Source organism: Leopardus geoffroyi, chromosome D1, assembly GCF_018350155.1.
Source record: "Leopardus geoffroyi isolate Oge1 chromosome D1, O.geoffroyi_Oge1_pat1.0, whole genome shotgun sequence".
NCBI lineage: Eukaryota > Metazoa > Chordata > Mammalia > Carnivora > Felidae > Leopardus > Leopardus geoffroyi.
The window spans coordinates 73,402,440-73,418,199 of NC_059329.1; the positions used below are offsets into that span (position 1 = coordinate 73,402,440).

At 34.9% G+C, this 15,760-nt stretch overlaps 1 protein-coding gene across 1 annotated transcript in view; it reads right to left on the bottom strand.

The window, feature by feature from the left end:
• Positions 1 to 983: 983 nt before the first annotated feature.
• PIK3C2A (phosphatidylinositol-4-phosphate 3-kinase catalytic subunit type 2 alpha) overlaps positions 984 to 15,760 on the bottom strand; it is a 197,658-nt gene continuing 182,881 nt past the window's right edge. The window contains exons 25-34 of the mRNA XM_045484660.1: positions 14,252 to 14,421; positions 12,685 to 12,841; positions 11,932 to 12,041; positions 9,410 to 9,617; positions 8,051 to 8,175; positions 6,534 to 6,651; positions 6,369 to 6,441; positions 5,918 to 6,027; positions 5,705 to 5,830; positions 984 to 4,152 (exon numbers count right to left, since the gene is read on the bottom strand). Coding sequence (XP_045340616.1) covers positions 3,970 to 4,152; positions 5,705 to 5,830; positions 5,918 to 6,027; positions 6,369 to 6,441; positions 6,534 to 6,651; positions 8,051 to 8,175; positions 9,410 to 9,617; positions 11,932 to 12,041; positions 12,685 to 12,841; positions 14,252 to 14,421 — 1,380 coding nt within the window. The 3' untranslated portion in view covers positions 984 to 3,969. The remainder of the gene's footprint in view (positions 4,153 to 5,704; positions 5,831 to 5,917; positions 6,028 to 6,368; positions 6,442 to 6,533; positions 6,652 to 8,050; positions 8,176 to 9,409; positions 9,618 to 11,931; positions 12,042 to 12,684; positions 12,842 to 14,251; positions 14,422 to 15,760) is intronic.

Consider the following 15,760-nt stretch of genomic DNA (forward strand, 5'->3'; position numbering starts at 1 on the left):
GTAAGTAACTGAAGGTGTATGATGGACTCATTCATGGAGTTCATTACCCTGTTATCTAATTTTGTATGTCTAAGTTTTGTGTGCTAAAATTTTTCAAAAAAGTAAGGGTGAGGGGCGCCTGGGTGGCTCAGTCTGTTGAGCGTCTGGCTTCCGCTCGGGTCATGATCTCACGGTTCGTGAGTTCGAGCCCCATGTCGGGCTCTGTGCTGACAGCTCAGAGCCTGGGGCTTGCTTCAGATTCTGTGTCCCCCTCTCTCTCTGCCCCACCCCTGCTTGTGCTCTGTCTCTATCTTTCAAAAATGAATAAACATTAAAAAAAATTATAAAAAAAAGTAAGGATGAAATTAAGGTCTCCCCCCCACCCCCCGACTGAAACTGGGTTTATTGTCTCAGGAAATTGGCTTTGTGTAAGTTACTAGTTTTTTGGGGTCTCTGGGCCCCTTTACATGTTCTCTGTAGGGTCAGAGAACCATAACCTCACACTGGATTATTCCAAGATGGAGGTAAAATATTAGAGAAATCTACATTTCTCTGTTTTGTAGATAGGTATATAACATGTTGTTACTATACTAGTCTAGTAAACCACCAAAGGCCATGGACCATACTCAGAGAAGTCTGTAAATATTGCATATTTTGTCATTCCAATTATATGAAATAATGATGGGGCAAAGTGGCAGTCCAGATCTTCAAAGAACCATATTTAGAAGTCAGATTTTTAGGGCAACTGACAGATCAGTTTTGAAATTCAGGATATTTGAACTTAATAAACTCCTGGGTGAGAAACAAAGTACACAACAGTGAGCTCATATCAAAGTTTATTTATTTTTTAAGTAAACTCTATGCCCAACATGGAGCTTGAACTCACAACCCCAAGATCAAGAGTTGCATGCTCTACCAACTGAGCCAGGCAGGCTCCCCGAGTTCATATAAAGTTTGGAACCAAAAATGTTAATATGTTGATGAGTAAAGAAATGACAGTAGAGTTCCTTTATTCCAGAAATATTTTAATACAATCATAGTACAGGTTATGAAGTCACATTCAATCCACTGAATATATTCAAGGTATTAATAAAAATATTATACATCTTTACTCACTACCCTAATATAATTAAAGTATTTGGTTCTTATAGAAGAGATTACTTGCCATATTCATTCATATTTGCACTGCTAATCGAACAGCATGTAAGTAAATCCGTGGATTATGGTAAGTGGGGGCTTTAGTCCTTTTTGATCTGAAGTCTAAGTATCAAAATTGAGTATTTTCTTTTTTTAAGTGCCACAATACTTGAATCCAAGAACAGTCAACCAACTTAAGGCAAGATATTGAAACTTTTATACAACTTCAATTTGAAAAAAGAATACTTTATCAAATATCATACATGCCTTAACAGTTAGCTACCTATAGGTTTTTATAAAGGCAGTAATAAAAATGTCAGTGCAAGTTCTACATTGGGTTCCTCAGTAGAGAAAATAATAGGTTCTTGGAGTAAACCATTATTTCCAAATCCCAAAACACTGCAAAAGGAAATAATTTTTCTGGTGCAGGACTTACATGTAGCATAATTATTTTTACTCAGTAAAGATAGATATAAAACATTGTGATTATACATAAAAATTAGTGTCTTGGTGAGTCTGCTTAAACTTTTGCTTCAGATTTACTTCAATGCAAGCTTTATAAAATGTTTTTTTAAAAAAAACTGATTTAAAAATCTACTGATAATAGTGCAAAGAGGCGTCTCTGTCCTTTTTTTTTGTAAGGGCTGAAGATTAGCATTTTTACAAAGAAATAACTTACATTAAAATATACGTAAAATATGTGTGCATTTTTTTTTAATGAGCAAAGAAGGTACAAAATGAGTTAAATTAAGAAAAAACATTACCATTTGTTCTGAACTCTGGTTAACTGAACAGTATCAATCATAATATACATTTTTAGGTAAGAAATCCACATTTGTTGTAATGGAAAAATGACATCACATTTTCTAGCTCTATTATTTGTGCTGAAAGACACTGCTGTAACAAATTGCAAATAGGCAGTATACATGGAGTCCAATTAACAATGGCCTTCTACCAACACAGTACTTTTTTTCTTTTCCTTTCTTTTTTTTACAGTGGCTAAGTGATAACTCATGGAATGAAATTAGGTCTCAAAGCTAAAGGGAAAATATCTAGCACTTCTTTATATCTGCAAAAGTACTTGTACACTACAAAGAAATGTTAACTGGATGTGGAAAAAGCAAAAAAAAAAAAAAAAAAAAAGGTGTGCTTTGATCTGCATTTTAATTAAGTTATTAAATAGACAACACATTTTAACATAAAAAAAAAAAAAAAGACATTCATATATTATACTAACAGGGTTTCCTACAAATGGACCATTAGTGTTAGGCACCAAAAATTTCAAGTGTTTTTTGTTTTTTTTTTTTAATCTGTCCCATTGATAGATACATCCTCAGCCATTCTATTTCTGCTCTGTAGGTTTCACCATTTACATTAAACATTTGCACAGTTCATAAAAATTATGTTACGGGCAACTGAAGTGGAGACTGTCCTTTCTCTGCTGGTATTCTTCATTACATGTTTTGTCAGTTACCTCACAGCAACTAGATTACTACAATCTCTATTACCATTCAACAACTGTCAGAAAGCCCATGCTAGCCATGAGAATATATAAACATATTTATTCAAACTAAACACAAAATTATGTGTGCAGGTGAATAATAAAAATGAATCTTATCCTTAATGGTTACTGTAGAATAATTTCAATCATGTCCCTTATGATTCTGAATCCCATTATATTAAGTAATTCATGTGAATGTATAGTGTTTACAAAAATAAGTAAGACAGCTTACAAAACAAATTTTGCTATAAAAAATCTACATTAAAATTCAGTCTGGACCCTAGAATTCTTGTCCTGGGCCTCTTGTGAGGAGTCTGCCCTATTCATGGGGTTCTTCTACCAAACAGGAATGGGAACATGAGTGAACAATTTTCACTTGCTTAATGAATAAGAGGAGTATAGATATATGGAGATGGATTACCAAAGTTCAATTCACACTCCTGGGAATAAATGTAGGATTATAATGGAATGATGGAATTTATTATACAGTTACATTGGTGAATCTCATTCAGTTATAGAGCAACAAAAACATAAATCAAATGTTTAACTAAGTCACATGAGAAGTAGAAAAAATTACCTTTCTGTGGGAAAAACATTAGTAAATGTACATAATTCTTATCTTTAGTAAGTTGAAAGTGAGTGAAAATGACTTACTAATTATTTATCAAGTCAGGAAAAAATCAGAATGAAGTGCCAGGGAAGCATATGAAGTTAAGGCACCATTATTTACAACTTCAGTGATTGGCACTTATTCTGAAAAAGGCTTTAAAGACATGGGTGATAAAAAGCAGTATTATTTTCCCCTACTTCTATAAACTACGTAGTAGTTCTGAACATAACTATCTACTTGTGCTTTGCTTTTCGGCCCTGTGAATAGCAGCTGCATTTTCTGGTAACATCCTGCACCTTTCCTTTCCTTTGGTGTTTACGAACACACACAATGGTAAAGGCTATAAAAGGTGCAAAACAGGAAAACAAACATGCTGTGTCTGTGTAAGAAACAAATAGATGGCTGAACTGACATAGCACTATCAGACCAAACTAAAGCTATTACTCTGAATTGCTCAAGAAAGGATTAAATCCTTCACCAACTCAAAGTCTTTGTCAGGACTTATATATTAAGTTTAGAGTTTACAGCATTCTATATAATGACTTTAAAACAGCAATGGCTTCAACAAGTTCTTAAAGTTAATTATGTGACTGTTGGTCCAACAGATGTATCGAAATGCAGTTAAGTACATTTACTTTATAATTTCTGTCCAAGTATAAAAATACTATACAAAGTTCATAAGTGTGTATGTGTTTACGTGTTTATAACTGTTCTTACTTCCAAAACTCAGAAATTCATTAGCTTACAAATAGGTTGCCGCAGTCAGCTGATACCACTTAATGGTCTCTTTGCTCAAGTTGAAATCTTTTAAAGGCAGGGTTATTCCACCCAAGAAAAAATTCTCCCGCAGAGATTCTGCACTGAGAACACTGAGTTGAAGTTCTCTCTGTCTTAGGGTTTCCTTGCTATATCCACTGTACACAAGCTATAGCAAAGGCAAAAAGAAACAGTAAGTTACAGATTATTTTAAGTAAAAGCAGAAGTGAGATTAGTAAAGAGACTACAATTGCTGGCATTGACTATGACACATCTGGTGGAATGTGTCTCATACTTTAGATGCACATTTTGTATTCAGGAGTCTTGGATTATCATTACCATTCCTCTGAATGTCTGACATAGAAATGCACAAAGTAGAAAATTATTATTGGCTAAAAACTAACAACATGGATTTTCTGAGATGCAGGTACGGTGAAGGGAAAATCAGTTACAGTGCAGATGCCTGATATCTGAGCCGGAGAATGGAAGGAAGCAAGATGGGATAACATAATTATTTTACAAAAAATAAGGGTTAGAATTTCTTCTTGTTGTCTTTTCTGTTGGATTTTATATGCCATGAAATAATTTCTGATTATCCATACTTCACTGCAAATTCACCAAGTACACATGCAGTTTATAGCAAATCTGGAATGCTGAAAAGCTCTTTGAAATATCACATCGAAACAGATTTTTTCCCCCCAACAAAGCCTCATCATAACTTCTAAGAAATATCACTTTAATCTAGTCCTTCTCACTGCCTAATAATAACTAAAAACTGACCACATTTTATTTCTTGAAAGTACAACACGACCAACTAGAAAAAACCAATACTACTTTTTGAGAATAACATCACCTGGTCTTCATCAAATATTGTATATGCTTTTAAAGGGCTACATTTTAACAAACTTATAACCTTGATGAAAATCCAGATTTATTTTCTTCCAAATCTCTATCCAGACATTTTTGTTAATGCACACAAATAATGTGGTGTTTATCCTGAAAATGTAGTTAACTAAGGGTTAGCAGGCTTTAATAGATAAGTTTCTAAGTTCTGAGTCACTCAGCAAAGTCACAGTTCTGTTCCACACTGTTCAGTTGATGCTTTGCTTATTGCTTTTAGTTTAGAGCACTCTTTATATGAAGAGGGTTGCTGGCAAACTAAAACCAATTAGGAAGAGGAGGATTTTTAAATTACATCCTATCAAATAAAGGTAAAAGTACTGAAGATGTTTTAAAAGGATAAACAGGAAGGGCATTTGAACTTCAGTTATCAGAAGAGCTGTCACGCAGAAGGAGAAAAAGAGTAGTTCTGTGTGGTTCCAAGAGGTACAACTGAAACCCACTAAGTGCAAATTGCAGGGAGTGAAGATTTCAGCCCAGTATAAAAAATAATCTAAGAGTTGGAACTGCCCAAATCAAAGTGGATGGCCTGGAAGCATTTCAGCACAGACTGAACATCCACTTTTTGGAAATGTTGCAGAGGGGCTACAAACATGGAAGGGTGGTTGAATAAGAACTCCTAAGATCTTTTAAAACCTAAGGGTCAATGATGGCAGGTTCAATTCTGCAACATTTTGTTAAGTACCACTAGATTGCTATTGAGTAGCTTTACTAGAACAATAAATAGTTCTGCAACTGATACCTAAAAAATTTTAAGTGTTTAAACTTTAAAATCTCAAAAGAACAAATCTAGGACATTTTTAGAAATGATTTTAACTTACCATCTCATTGAATGTTGGATTCCTAGTTTTTCGTGAAATTTTGGTTTTCCGTTTGGATGTTTTGTGGGTATCTGGAAGTAGGTATGTTTTGACATATGGATTTGGGTCAGTTCCATCTTCAGTAACCTATAAAGAAAAGCATTCCCTTAACAGTAATACTTCTTACCAAGGTATAGGTTTTCTCTACAATCATCATTATTTGTAAACACTCACAAGATCTTTGATGTGCATCACCATGATGAAAAGAGTACCATTTCGGTAAGAGACAGATAATTTCACTGCTCCTCCAATTTGGCCTGGAGTAGGACTGAAAGGACCTGCATCTGAAAATATAAATACGTTCATCTTTATTTTATCTTGCTTGCACTGGTTAAAACAACAACAAAAGAAATTTGCTATAATTCCACGACCATTGCATGTGGGGAAAGAAAAAGGTAAATAACCTAGTAGGCCACTGATTTATAGTTTTTTAGTAACTGCACTCTTATCGGGAAAATGATGTGTAGCCAGAAATTGATGGCCTTGGAAAGAATACCCCCGTTTCACTCTCACCAGACCACTGCCAATAACCCCACTGTCACTCTGCCACATCCACTGAGAAATTACAGGTTTGCATGTCATAAGGAAGCTGTAAATTATCAAGAAAGAGAAAAAATAATCTCACCTGCAGTCCTAGCTATTCCTTCAGCTTTTTCATCACGAAGTAAAGGGTGGAAAAAAGTACAAACAAGATCACACTAAGACACAAGAGGAAAACAAATCATTTAGTTTAAATATTAATGTAGCACAAAGAAGAGTATGTGGTTATTTTTTCAATCAGGACAGTCACCTCGGCCACATCCGTTGAAGCACTCATCAAACTCTGTAAATAACTATTTAACTCAATTTTCCTTTTGGCTGCTACATCTTTTATGTGTGTTCTTCCCAGAACCATCCTATTAGGAAAACTACAAAAGAAAACAAAAACAAGTGGGATTTAAATTATTTCACCTGGAAGTATTTATAGACTTAAGTATAATATTTAATTAGAAATATTTTTAAAAATATATACTTAAATACAAAGTGGAGTCTTAATCTTCTAGAAAGTAAGTTTTGTAATTTCTTTTCAAAGTACTGGAGATGAAGTAGTTCAAGTACCTGTTATCCTTTTATAAACCTTGGTACAAAAGACACATTGTTTTGCTATTTTGCTATTTATTACTTATTTTCTACTATTTCTTCTCAACATTAGCCTATTCACAATATTTTATGCATATCTTCCAAAATAATCACTACTCACTCAATCAGCCAAAGTTATTGTTGAATAGTAGTCCCATACCAGGTCAATACTGTGTCCACAAGTGACATAGGGTCTAAATCAAGATAATCTTAACTCTGCCTATTTTGCTGACAGTGGAAAATGAGACTGCACATGGAAATAAATTCTGATACCCACTTTGTTGACTCTTTACTTCTGAAATCTAGTCTGAGAAGAATATGAGCAACTTGATGCAGGAAATCTATTGGTCATCAGCCACATCAAAACTGAGGGTTTTGAAAGGGTAACTTGAGGGGCGCCTGGGTGGCACAGTCGGTTAAGCGTCCGACTTCAGCCAGGTCACGATCTCGCGGTCCGTGAGTTCGAGCCCCGCGTCAGGCTCTGGGCTGATGGCTCAGAGCCTGGAGCCTGTTTCCGATTCTGTGTCTCCCTCTCTCGCTGCCCCTCCCCTGGTCATGCTCTGTCTCTCTCTCTGTCCCCAAAATGTTGAAAAAAAAAAAAAATTAAAAAAAAAAAAAGAAAGGGTAACTGATACAAAACTAAGTTATATAAGATTTTGACTAACAGTCTCAATACCTCAGCTGTTTTTTTTTTTTCCCCTCAAGGAGCTGAGTATGGCCAAAATTATTTCTGCAGTGATTTAAAATCTGACTTTTCTAAAACCAAGATTCTAAATTATTATCTGGTGTTGCTCACTGTGGTACAGACAATAAACTAAGAGGTTCAACTAAGTTCCCTGACCTCATTGTAAAGGTAGTTGAAGCAATGATTTACCTAGCCCAATAGGATTTGTAAAAAAAAAAAAAAAAAAAAAAGTTTCAACTGAAAGTTTTTTTCTAGCTTTTCTAGAAAGCTAGAAAATCCCATATTTTAAGTTTAGGATCTTGATCATTTATTCACTGTTTATTCATTCACCAAAAACATACAGTTCCTTGTCTATGGATGGATCAGACCCCTGCCATACAAAGGAAAATAAGTCACACATGGTCCACTGTATCTTACCACGTGTTTACACAAAGCTTTTGACCTACACTTGTTAAGAAATTGTTTCTGTGAAAAAGGATTAATAAACAACAATGGGAACATACCCTGGTAACTTCCAAAGTGGAAAAATAATACTGAGCTTATTGTGAAGCTCCTGAAACTCATCAAAGGTCCGGAACACAAATGATGGCTCAAGCTGTCCTTCCCTCAAAATTCGGACTACATAAATCTGAAAAGAAATCACAACCCAAATGCATTAAACAAAATACTTCCCTGACAGAAAATTCATAGCTTGACCATTCTATGTAGTCCAAATGCTTTTAAATTAGTAATCGATATGTCACTGATAAGAAACAGCAAACATAAAAGTCATCGTATTTATATATAGCACATCCACTATATCTAATAGTGATATTAACCACTGTAAGATATATAAACAACTGGAAAGTGAAATTCACTTATTTCCAGGATTAAATATAATAAATGTACTTCCTGAAATTTATAAATTTAGTGCATTTCCAATGAACATATTAATAGGTTCATTTAAAAGAGTAAATGAGAAAAGCAAAATTTACGGTGGCAGGAGGATCAGGGAAACTTGTCTTACTGGATATTTAAACTATGGTAAAGTCACAGTACTTTACAGAATACAATACTGTTATAGAAATAAGTCATATATTTACAGAAGACCAGAAATAAATTCAGGAATGAATATATGTATATCCATTACACTTAAAATATACTACCATTATAATATTCTACTTTATGATATATTAATGTCATAAATCATTGAGGGAAAGAATGGACTACTCAGTAAAGTGGTGTTAGGATAAAACACTAAATAAACTTACAAAAATTTACTAATAGGTGAAAATTAAAATAATAAAATTGCTTTATAAAATACCACTTTATCAAGAATTTAAAGACTGTGCTGCAAAGTATTTCCCAGCAAAAGTATTAGCACAAGGGTGAAAAATAATAAAACAGATGATCATGCTATCCTTTTGGGGGACAAGGGGAAGCATACTAAAGATGATGTTTTTGTTCAAAGATGAACTTCATGTGTGTGTGTGTGTGTTTTATAATACTTCATCCTTAGTGGAATGAGAACTAAAAACTTCATATGCTTATAAATAGGATGAATTTGTTACCATGAGCAAGCTTTACCTTAAAATTAAGAACAAACTCAAGGAAGGAGAAAAAGCAAAATAGCACCATCCTTTTAGTCTGGTCTCTGAAAGGAAGAGTAACATTCTTCTCCCATGATTTGGGAGCAAATTTACCAAGAAATAAATACCAAAAAACAATAAGGGATTCCTCTATGTATTTATTTTGGACCATCCAAAAAGAAAGAAGTATGAGAAGAGCAAGTGTTAGGAACTTTAGCAGAGTCAGTGAAGGAACCAGGAAAGGACAACAGTAATGCATGCATGAGTCTCTACAAATACCAAAAACAAACTTACATAATGTTTATCCGGGTTGTATTTCTTATGGTAAGTGAAAACAGAGACTTCCTTGATTCGACCATCTTGTCTAAATGAGTATGTTTTGGGTGAAAATGAAAGGATGGGCTCATCATTGGAAGGAAGACCAGAAAAACGCAACTGAGCAAGATTGTGAATGAAGAAGTTAAACTTTGTGGCAATGCTTCCCAAACTTGATTCAATAAGCCTACAAAACAATCAGAAAATACATTAATAGTAAATGTTCATGAGAAAACATGTTCAGTTCTTTTAACATAATAAAAGATGAAAAATATTTTCATTCCTTATTTAAAAAAATGTTTTAAGATTTCATTTTTAATCTCTACACCCAATGTGAGGCGTGAACTCACAATCCCGAGATCAAGAGTCACACACTCTACTGAATGAGCCAGCTGGGCGCCCCTTAAATTTTTATCTACCCACCTACCTACCTACCTACCTCTGTGTCTCCGTGTGTGTGTATGTATATATATATACATGGAGCCTGAACTCATGACCCTGATCATCAAGAGTCACATGCTCTACTAACTGAGCCAGTCAGGCACCCCATTTTCATTCCTTTTAAAATATTAAGCAGATCCTCACTTTGTAAAGGGTTTCCTTTGTTCTTCAGGCCAAAAACCCATTAAAAGATATTCCATCCCAACAAAACATTTTAGCACAAGAAAGTCTCCATTCCATCCCATCCCATTGTCTCCAAGAAACAATGCTTTCATTTCTTGAGCTCTGTGGGGTCCGATACCCCCAATTATAGAAGATAATTGGTATAATGCCAAAAAAATAATTATTTAATCCCCCCCTTTTATTTATTTTGAGAGAGAGAGAGAAAGAGAGAGGAGAGAGAGCATGTGTGCAAGTGGGGGAGGGGCAGAGGGGGAGACAGAGAATCCGAAGTGGGCCTTGAACTCATAAACTGAGATCATGACCTGAGCTGAAACCAAGAGTCACAGTTGGACAGTTTACAACTAAGCCACCCAGGCACCCCTTTAATTCCCTTTTAATAAACAGGGAAAGTAGCAACTAAACAGGTATAGAAGGAAGCATCGGAAAATAATTCAAATTTAATAAAATCTCTTCTATCAAATAGTAGTAGCATCTGGAATCAGATTCCTTCTTCAGATAATCATAATTTCCCTTAGTTGGAAAAAGAAGTTTTGACAGGATATGGAGTTTGGTGGGAATAAATCTGGAAGGCAGGTTTGAGTAAAACATTTTAGGCATGCAAAAAGAAACAAGAAGTCTCAGAAACAGGATAAAGGAATCCAGAAAGAGGAAAGAGATTCAAAAAGAAAAGTCAAGAACCTCACACAAAGGTTCTTGCCTGGCTATGGACTGAATATTTGTATCCTCCAAAATTCATACATTGAACCCCAACCCCATATGGCCTTTATGGAGTTAGTAAGATAGAAGAGGTCACAAGGATAAGGATAAAAATTCCTATAAGAACACACAAGAAAGCTTATGCTTTCTTGTTCTATATCTCCTCCTTTCATGTGAGAAAACCTCAAGAAGGCAATGGTCTATAACCTAGAGCCTTCACCAGGAAGTGAATCAGCTGGCACCTTGATTTTAGACTTTCCAGCTTCCAGAACTAAGAGAAAATAAACATCTGTTTTTTAAGCCATGTCGTCTATGGTATTTTGTTATGGCAGCTCAAGCAGACTGATACATGCCTGCTTTATAGTTTTGCCAGGAGAGGCAACAAATCTCTTTAAAAAAACAAAGCAAAACCCATCAATACCTAAATTATCAGGATTAGTTTGGAAGGCTATACAAAAGTCAGCTTCCTTCAATTCAATTCAGGCCAGACTCTTGAGACTAGGGAAGTCCAGTCCAGTTTTCTATCTCTTCTCCACTGAGAGGAAGAAGGCAAGAGAAAAAGGAGAAAAGAACATGAGCTCATGTGTCCCTCCCTGCTATGGCATAATAATGAGGTGGTATCACTATACCACAATAATGAGGTGACCAATTTGCCAGGAAGATCTGCTTTTAAAGCAAAAATAACAAGTTCAAATGCCAATAATTGGTATACGTGTTTTAAGTACCATGTCATACATTAACAATTTACTATAGCAGTGTCCCAGAGTTCACTGTTTTAAGCATTTATAGTATCCACAAAAATTGTCATGGCAGAATCCTGAAAAACAGATTAACACAGATATTATTTTAGGAAAAAACCCAAAAAACCTTGTATTTGGCATTATAGAAAATACGTCTTGCAGAAATAGTTAATACACAGGATGTTTATAATTGAAGTCATATACTAAATAAAACCAGCTATTTTGAGAGAAATTTATTTTTAAAATGGTTATTGCAAATCCTTTACATTTATTCAGTAAACAAACTTCTGACATAAAATATACTTTTGATAAGGCTACTATTTGCTAATACTGTGACTCACAATTCCTTCCTGAAAAATCAGAATTTTGATATATAGCATTTGTTTAAGGAAAACAAATCAAAGCTATGTCCCTTCTCTAAAATATTTAAATATGCCTTACCTAGTGAAGAAAATTGTAGCTTCTGCATCTGTAGTTTGGGGTTGAAGTGCATCTCTAACATATTTCAAGTCTTGAATACTTGTAAGTTCAGGTAACCCTGAAGGAATCATCTGTAGAAAGGAAAAAAGAGTTTGTGAGTTCAATTTTTTAAAACTCTGTTCCTTACCCATCCCTTAAAAGCTGGCCAAGTAATTAGAACTGAAGCAAACAAAACAATCACAGTTTTGAGGAGTTTGTATTAGTGTTTTAGGGACCTAAGTGATTCGGTTACAAATGAAAAACACCAAGGCCAAGGAAGTCAATTGTATGTCACAAAGCCAGGTTATGGAATAAAAGCTGTAAAATACAGACCTTTTGTCTAGTCCTCTGTTTTTATATCAAGTTCAGTCACAATAATCATAGTAGAGGTTTACTTTTAACTTAATAAACATCCAGAGAAGTATAAAAATCTGAACACACCCAGATTAAGACACAAAATATGTTCCAGCATTCCAGATGACCCTCTCAGGGTCCTTTTCAGGTACTTTTTACTCCTCACTCCCAGGGTAGCCCACTCTCGTGACTTATTTTTTTGTATTTTATATAAACGGTATCTGGGATATTTTACAGAGCAGCAATTTTTGAATATTTTGGTGATAGTATATCTGACATTTGAAACTACAGTAAATTTCATTCCAAAATATCCTTCTTTAGATACTGAAACACAGAGCAGTAATGTAAATTAATTAAAGGCTTATAAAAGAACAGAGTTACCAGAGAAAGGAGATTAAGAAAGAGGTTTGTTTGCTTTCTTATTAAGTTGTAGGCCTGGCAGCAGAGGTCCACAAACAACTGGAAACGAATGGTGGGCTTTTCACCCCCATTGATGACATATGCCATATCAGAAGTCAGCACAAAAGGAGCCCGATCCCTATTTAAAAAGAAAATACACACAAAGTATTATTTATAGAAGATATTCTAATAGTGCTATTGTTATCACATGGTTATTGAACGAAGCTATCTGAGCCATAGCAATTTCCAACTGGCAAACTTAGTACTGGGCAGTGTTGAATCTGCATTAAAACTTATAAATTTGTATTTGCAGGAAAGCCTTCATATAATCAATCTCATTACTTAGAATATATGAATTTTTTCCAAGATGATATTTATAAATCCACACACTCAAATAGTGATCAAATAGTAGCTACAAATATACAGACAAAGTTTTGTACTCATTGCCGTTATACAAATGGGAGCATTTTTTACGGGTACCACTAACTAGATAAAATACACCTTAATTCATTTCAGCAAAGGTTACCACACACACACACTCATCCTCGTGTACTACAATGGTAAAGTCATCTCTTAGGGTCTTTTTCATCCCCAGTCATGCTCAGTGGGAGCTACAAGGCAAAGAACAGCAAGAAAAGAGGCAGTTAATGTTTGGGACATTAATTTGTGAAATAAAAAGTGCCTCTCTTTTAAAATAAGTTGTGTCCACTAATTAAAATCAATGTTATGGCTAAATGTGTCAAAATAAAGGTTCATCAAAATACACAAAGATATCTTACATAAAATTCTAATACTGTCAAAACAAAAATATCTTTTATTTAACATTTATTTATTTTTGAGAGACAGAGGGAGACAGAGCACAAGCAGGGGAGGGGAAGAGATGGGGAGGGGAGAGGGACGGGGGCAGGAGTGCACAGAATCCAAAGCAGGCTCCAGGCTCTGAGCTATCAGCACAGAGCCTGACGTGGGGCTCAAACTCACAGACCCCGAGATCGTGACCTGAGCCGAAGTTGGATGCTTAACCAACTGAGCCACCCAGGTGCCCCCAAAATGAAAACATCTTTAGCATTACTTGAAATGAATTCACTCAAAATCAACGATCTCTTGAATAAATCTGAAGAAAGCAAACCAACAGCTTCAGCTTTCTTGGGAAGAAAAAAGTGGAGGAGGAATGCTTAGATTGTAAAACAGTTGATGTTAAAACCATCAAAAACTTAACACTCACATGGTAAGAAAGGTCAATTTCTTTTTCCTTCAAGTAAAAATTACTACAGAAACTCTTGCAGATATATATACAAATAATGGGTGGATACAGATAATTTTATTAATACCTTTTGAAAAGCGATTCACAATGTGGAAATCTTCAGAATTACCTGAAGTACTGTGTTTTTTTGTTTTTTTGTTTTATAAGTAGGCTCTGCACCCAACATGGGGCTTGAACTCATGACCCTGGGATTAAGAGTTGCATGCACAACTAACTGAGCCAGCTAGGCGCCCCCTGGGGTATTTAAGTGCCTCTCTTCTTTAGCAACCATAACAATATTAGTACCTTTTGAAGCTACCAAACATCTGTGCATGGCCCAAAAACTTTCCAAAGTCAATGTGAAACATATGTCCTGTGCTTCGAAGCATTATGTTGTCATTGTGTCGATCACAGATGCCTAAAACATAGGTAGCTACACAGCATCCAGCACAAGAATAGATAAAATTTTCAGAAGCCTGTAATAAAGATATAAAATTATTTTAGGAAAAAAAATTTAAAGGAGGCAGGTTATAAAGATTAAAGTAATTCATCACCCTTTGAAAATACTATCATAATCCATTTTCTTAATAGCTTATAAACTAGGTTATGGTAACAAAAGCCAGCCTTTTCCTATTTCAAAAACAAAAACACCTTCTAAAGATGGCTATTGCCCCTATCTCTCTAACTTTTGTCTTTTAAAAGGCAGAGATCCTGCCAGTCCCTACTGAGGGTATGTGCTGCCTTTGAACATCTTTTAAGAATCATCGTTGTGGACCTCTGCTCCTCACAGCCTCTGCTACTTAGCACAAGTGGTAACACTGTGATAAAGGATTATAAAAGAGTATTTTCCCTTTTTTGGCTTATAGGGAAGGCATGTATAAAGAAAGTCACCTGCTATCTTTAAACATACAATAATATAACTAATGTGTTTTGTTGACTCCTTATGTAACATCTGCAAGTTTCTCAAAGATGGGAATCTTTCACTTTAGTCTTGCTTGTCATGGGGATTAAGTTATTAACACATCATATAGAACGATACAGCAAGATGTATATAATAAGTATTTTTGTCCAAAGCATATGCATTTAGTATATTCTCAAGACACTACATTTCATTTTTGTTTGTTTTTTAAGTAGGCTTCACGCCTAGTGTGGAGCTTGAACTCACAACCCTGAAATCAAGACCTGAGCTGAGATCAAAAGTCCGATGCCCCTCAAAATAGTACATTTCTGAATGGAGCAGTCATATGGCTCTATATGTCCATGTGATTATTCCCCAGAAATTATTACTGATGATGATAAGACCAAATGTTTAAATAGCACTTATCACAAACTAGGCACTATACTATTCTCTTTCTACATACAAACACAGTATATGACAAAGGTACCATTATGATTGCTATTTTACATATGAGGGAAACTGAAACAGAGTAATTATTTTCCCAGAACCACCTAATTGTTAAGTGGCAGATCCAAGATTCAAACCCAAGCAATGTGACTCCACTGTTATATTCTTAGTAAAGGATATTAAAAGTTAAATGCATAAAAAGTACACAATGTATTTTACTTGACAATTATTTTGTGTCAAACCACTTTCCCCGGAACCACAAAAGAGCCAACATTACTATAAACAAGTATTGGCTTTTGCTGCACTGCTTCCTCAATACCACAACAAAGAAAAGGGGTTGATCTTAAATAGTTTAAAAGACCAACAAAGGACAAAATTCCTCTACAAAATTAAAATTTCTCAACAGACAGCATTTGTACATATCTTTAAATATGATACATTAATGACAAAGTAGGTTGGCAAATGATATT